General features: G+C 40.9%; 1 protein-coding gene across 3 annotated transcripts in view; it reads left to right on the forward strand.

The window, feature by feature from the left end:
• Positions 1 to 1,959, forward strand: part of TMIGD1 (transmembrane and immunoglobulin domain containing 1) — a 50,054-nt gene extending 48,095 nt beyond the window's left edge. For 2 of the 3 annotated variants that reach the window (XM_045525283.1, XM_045525284.1), the window contains 2 exons: positions 927 to 967; positions 1,487 to 1,575. In XM_045525283.1, the coding sequence (XP_045381239.1) occupies positions 927 to 967; positions 1,487 to 1,490 (45 nt within the window). In that variant the 3' untranslated portion in view covers positions 1,491 to 1,575. Of the gene's footprint in view, positions 1 to 926; positions 968 to 1,486 lie in introns of all 3 variants that reach the window. The other variant, XM_045525285.1, reaches the window with a different exon arrangement.
• Positions 1,960 to 6,000: the final 4,041 nt, after the last annotated feature.

Genomic DNA, 6,000 nt, shown 5'->3' on the forward strand with positions numbered 1-6,000 from the left:
TATGTATATTATGAGTACAGCTTTACGAAGAACAGAAGTGCACATAGGCCAGGCATGAATGAAAGTTGCTGCGGTGTTAGGGATAGGGGATTTGGGGCTGATTTTTCTTCCTCTTAAATTTCCCTTCATTGTTGCTATGGTGCCGCCTGTGATATAATAAATAAACAGAGAGAGGAACATCTGCTCTGGCTTCAGAGATCTGCATTAAAAAGATGGCACTTGCTGCTCACCTCTGGAGTACAGCCACATGCCCTGGCTGCCGTGGGCTGGGGTTTGAATTGCTGAGTAGTTAACCTTGTTGGTTAGCATGATTCAGAGTACGTGCATGCATAAATTAATGTCATGCATTTGACTCTGCCAGTTAATCCAGTGCCAAAGGAGGGCAAATATGGCAGAAAGCCTTCAAGCAAATGCCAATATGCCCGAGGCTGAGTTCATCATTCAGCAAGGGCATTCTCCTTGAAACACATAATAATTGGGCAACAGTGTCTCCCAAGAAGAAATTCACCCCACTCCCTATTACAATCCAAAGCAGTTTTTCCTATATTTAAAAAATGCCAGTGTGGTGATGCACGTCTGAATTCCCAGCTACATAAGAGGCTGAGGCAGGAGGATCCCTTGAGCCCAGGAGTTTGAGACTAGCCTGGGCAACATACTGAGACCTTGACTCTAAAAAGAAAAAAGAAAAAAAAATAAGAAATTCCCAGGTATCTAAGAATCCTGGAAGCATCCTGATGAAGAGTTATGTCTTCTCTAAGTTCAATAAAAGCTGTTAATGTGGCCAAAAAAATGAGTCCTGAGCTAGTGCAGAGGCGGGTATGTTTCCATAGCATCTGTCCCTGAGCCACTTTGATGCATTCAAAATGTTTATCCATGGACCTTAGAAAAGCAGGCAGACTCATTGCCCTTGTTGTGTTTGCTTTTAGCTCTGTATAAAGCATGAAGACCCTAACAGGGAAACAGCTCTGTAAGTACTCTAGGCTGGGGCCAGTGATTTTCCATAAGCAGATGGGTAGTAGCGGTGTACATCACAAAGCTCATTCCAGGCCAGCTCTTCCAGAGACGGGAAGTGCTAGAAGGTGAAGGGGTTCAGAGGAGAATAGAAAGTGGAGGAAACTCTGCCTCCACTTTAAAGGAAGACAGGTTGGAAGGTTGCCTAGAACTGAGGACATCTTTGGTCCTAAGCCTCCTCTCTCTTTAAGCAAGTTTGCCCAGTGCTTGTGCAACTGCATTTTATTGCCACACAATGTAAATGACTGAAAGAGCCTGCCCTGGGGGACGCCACTGCTCCATACTCCTTCACAACGAGGTCAGGAGCCACATTTACCCTAAATACTGCCTACTCTTTGGAGCTGCCTTCAGTCTGTTGCCTGCAGCATATGTGAAATGGAAGCAAGGGGCATGCTCTCAGAGAGTACAGATTTTGGTTGGAATTTTTTTCTGAGTGCTAGAATATCATTATCACTAATTTCTTGGTTCGTTTCAGATGAGAAAGCTGAGATGCCATCAAATACAGGAAGAGTTCTGCATCAGGACGTCTTCAATTTATGTAGTCCCATCTGTATTTACTGCTATTATTAAATTCACTCCTGTCAAATTGTCAGAGGTTATAAAGAAGTGTTTCATTAGTCACTTAACAGTAGTTGTTATGATTAATTTGATATCCTTATGGAGAGAGCTGTTAAGAATGAAAAGTAAGATTTTGTTAAGTCTTCTCCCTGAAGTGTATGTGAATTAATTGAGATTTGTTCCAAAGAGGTTAGTAATTATTTACTATTTAGTGTGTATTTTTCTACATTTGGGTCTCATAAATCAGTGCAATACCAAAAAAAAAAATGGGAGAAATGCATTTTATTGTCACACAATTTTTTTAAGTTACTGAGGAAGCACGTAAAATGTATCAGTTATCATCTACCTTCACTGTCATTTTATAAAAGAAGCGTTTTAGGATTTAAAAAAGAAGGATATAATCTTAAAATATAAGACACTCCTTTAAATGGAATAAATTTGGTATTATAAAAAACTCAGCATATGTCCTTATTTTTCTCATCTCATCACAGTTGACACGGTCACAAAATTTGTAAGCTCTATGTGGTAAGGAATATGCAAACAGCAGGGTCAGGGGCTGGCCAGTGTATTCACTACAAATATCCTTTTCCTCTTTTTACATAGCCATTTTGTATAGACCTATCTGTAGTAATTATGTGTCAGCCTGTACTCATCTCATATAGCTCAGGTTTAAATTGCAGCTCTCTTATTAATATAATTTATCTTTGACTTTCCCCACCTCCATTCTTTCTTCATTTTTATCCCCATAAGAGTCTATGCTTCTCTTTCCCACACGACTGAGGTGGGTTAAGGGGAGAGGCAGCTCTGGCCAGAATCACCTTTGACATCTTTTCTGTGCTCCTCCTCTATCTTAGAAAAAAATATTTTTTCATCTAATTTTTCAGTAGTTAAATGTGCCACAGCACAAGAGAGATCCGCTGTTAGACAGGTGGTCAAAAGCCCTTTATTGACATAGCAGCAAAAAGAAGAAATGAGCAGAATGTATGAAATCTCAACAGACTTGTTTCTAAAAAGAACAGACACAATCCTCGTGTTAGGCTCTCCTTGCTTCCTTGGAAACTTCAGCACGGAATGGACAGAGAAACACCGCTGAAGACTGTGGGTTACATATTTCTGTTTTCTTGGAGATCCCAGCACAGTTTTGTGGGGAAGCCTCCAGATCATGTCTCTCATTTGAGATTTCTCAAAGTAGAATCTGGAAGCCCTGTGAAAATGCTGTAAGGATAAAATAAGAGGATTGTGAAAAATCTGAAAGCTTAGACGATGAAGTAGAAGCCATGAGGTTGTAAAGAAAAAACATATCAGCCGGGCGCGGTGGCTCACGCCTGTAATCCTAGCACCCTGGGAGGCCGAGGCGGGTGGATTGTTTGAGCTCAGGAGTTCGAGACCAGCCTGAGCAAGAGCGAGACCCCGTCTCTACTAAAAATAGAAAGAAATTATATGGACAACTAAGAATATCTACAGAAAAAATTAGCTGGGCATGGTGGCACATGCCTGTAGTCCCAGCTACTAGGGAGGCTGAGGCAGGAGGATTGCTTGAGCCCAGGAGTCTGAGGTTGCTGTGAGCCACGGCACTCTAGCCCGGGCAACAGAGTGAGACTCTGTCTCAAAAAAAGAAAAAAGAAAAAACATATCTCAGACAATGGTAGGTTGGCAGAGTTTAAAATGGGAAAGGAAACAGGAAAAACTTGCATAACAAATTGGACTTGGAATCAGAAGACCCGAGTTCCAGTCTTGACTCTGTTGCCTTGGGCAAGTCCTTTTTTCCGTCTTTTGGGCCTCTGGAAAACAAGGAATTTGGATTAGGAGATCCTTAAAGTACATATTAGCTTGAAAATTCTGTGATTCTCAAAAGATTCCCATATAGATTAATTAAATGCTGGAAAGAATTGGCAAGAAAGACTGCAAATGTAACCCCTTTGCCTCACCTAGTAGAATTATGAATCAGCTTTGTTCTAGGACATATAATAATCCTGGAGAATGACAGGTCATCAGGAAAGAGTTTCTTCACCCTTATAAACCACAGTGGCCTTGTACATTAGCACAGGAAAGGGACATTAGTTGTAACAGAGCACAGCAATATCATAAATGGTTATTGCACTTCTTTGTGCCTCAAAGTTTAGAAAAAACAGACCCTACATTAAAAACTATATCTATTATTAACCATAAAATCATAAGTGAGCCTGCCTTACAAGAACATGAAATTCCAGGACTTAAAGGAGAACCCCACTGGCTTTCCCCAAATGTCTTCTCTACCTACGATGAGATACCTGAAATTCCAACATTCATTCTTCTGGCTTTGACCCTTAGGACTACAGATGCCAGCGGAGAAATGACAAAACCAGTGGCTCCCTTCTCAGCCTTTCCACCAATAAGAAGAGCTCTTATTATTACTTTTTTCTCCTTCTTGGGCCCCATTTTTCAAGGAACTTGTCTATCAAACAAACTTCATTTATTAAGTAATAGTCTTCTGTTTTCCCAATTTTTAAAATATTTCTCAATGATATCTACTTGCCAGTCTGAGCTGCTTTTACAACAACACAATTACCCAGTTGATATAATTCCACCTAAAAGCAAAGAAACGTGGTGCTTTAGCTAACCTGTGCAGTCTTTGAGAGGTTAACAATATAATCATTGCTATCAGGCTTTTTGGATCATGGAAAAAATGTTTACAGACCTCCTTCCCCACCAACTTTACCCCTGTCTTCACCACCATCCTGGCTACCATCCTGGACCTATTGGCCAGTGATCATAAACTCAAATCCTTACAGGTGTCAAGCAAATCAATGAGTGAAGCAGGCTAGAGGTAAAACAATAGGGAGTGGTGGGGACTGCAGCAAACAGAGAACACATCCATGTCTAAAAGAAGGCCAATAGTTACCATAGGGACAGATCTTCTGATTCTTTAAGAAAAGTCAGAAATCTGAATTTTTATGTGTAATTCTCCTGATTTTAAAGTGTTTTGTTTGCCTGTTTTACTCCTGAATGTCTAGGAGAAGCATCTCATTACCCCAATATATGCTGTTCTCTGCAAGTAGGTTATAACCCAGTGTTGACTTGGGCTTTCATTGTCTCATGGAGATTTTTATAAAACAGCTCTGGTAATTTTCAGTCATAGCTTTCTCTTCCCCAGAGATCAGGAACTAAGTCAGAGGACAGTTAGTTATACTGTGCTGAGGACTTTACCTGCATTCTTTAACACTATAAACAACCCTATGAAATAGTCCTGATTGTCCCAACTTTGAAGATGAAGTTACTTGGGCTCAGAATGCCTAACTAACATATAGAGAGTGACTAAGCTGAGATTCACACCCACGCTGATCCAAAGCCTGGAGACTGGAGCAAGGGAGACAGTATCACAGAAGGGGTAAAGGTTGAATAATAAAAACATCATCTCTCTCATAAAATGCCAAGAGTGCTATTTGTATCAATCCTACTTCTAATGACCTGTAGAGAATTCATTTTAGTAAGTAAAGGGAATTGACAATAATCTTAGTTGGAGATTCTTTTGAAAATTTTACAACACTCCTTGAGATAATTTGCAATACCCTGGAGTGTCGCAGGACTGGAGCTGAGAATTGCTGCCCTAAATATTTGCTCGTCCTTTTAGTGACCAAGTATTATTCTTTGTCAAAGGGTTTGCATAAATCATTTCTTATCCCTACAAGAACCCCTGAAAGGTAAGTATTGGAATCTTCATTTTATGGGTAAGGAAATGGAGGATTAGAGAAACAAAGCAACTTGCTTGAAGTCACACAACTAGCATGAGGTAGAGCAGACATTCAAATCCGGGGCTGTCTGACCCCACAGTCCACGCTCCTTCCTCTGCACCACGTGGTCCTGAGGCAAAGGTGTGGAGATAAAGGTACCTGCTTTAAGGGCCTGGGAATTTTGGCAGAGATACTTATCATTCACTGAATATCCTTGTGCCCTTCACATTTCCCTGCCCACCTGCCGGGGGGGGGGGGGGGGGAGTCCATGTGACTAGTTCTAGTCGAGAGGCTATGAATAGAATCATGGCATCACTTCTGGGTAAAGCAAGGTTCTTTAGGTTCTTTCTTCCCCTGACGTGGCAACTATGGGGAGATGTCCGAGCATCTGTCAGCCTGGGGTTCTGAATAACTCTGTGAAGAAATAGACTCTTGTGTTAAACCACTAGATTTTAGGGTGAATTTATGTTGCTGCAGCCTAGCTTAGTCTATTCTGACTAATCTAGGTATTTTCATTACAGTAAGAACACAGGAGAAAGTTCCATCTAGTTTAATAAAACAATGCTTAATTTTAGGGGCAACCTCCTTAATAACCCCCAGCCCTCTCCCACCATGGATTCTGAGTCATATAAAATGCTGAATAACCTAAAACAAATTCATGCTTTTCCTCTTGAATAGACTTAACATCTATTGACAACACATCTTTGAGGAATAGGGCAGC

Source organism: Lemur catta, chromosome 15 (assembly GCF_020740605.2).
Source record: "Lemur catta isolate mLemCat1 chromosome 15, mLemCat1.pri, whole genome shotgun sequence".
Classification (NCBI taxonomy): Eukaryota; Metazoa; Chordata; class Mammalia; order Primates; family Lemuridae; genus Lemur; species Lemur catta.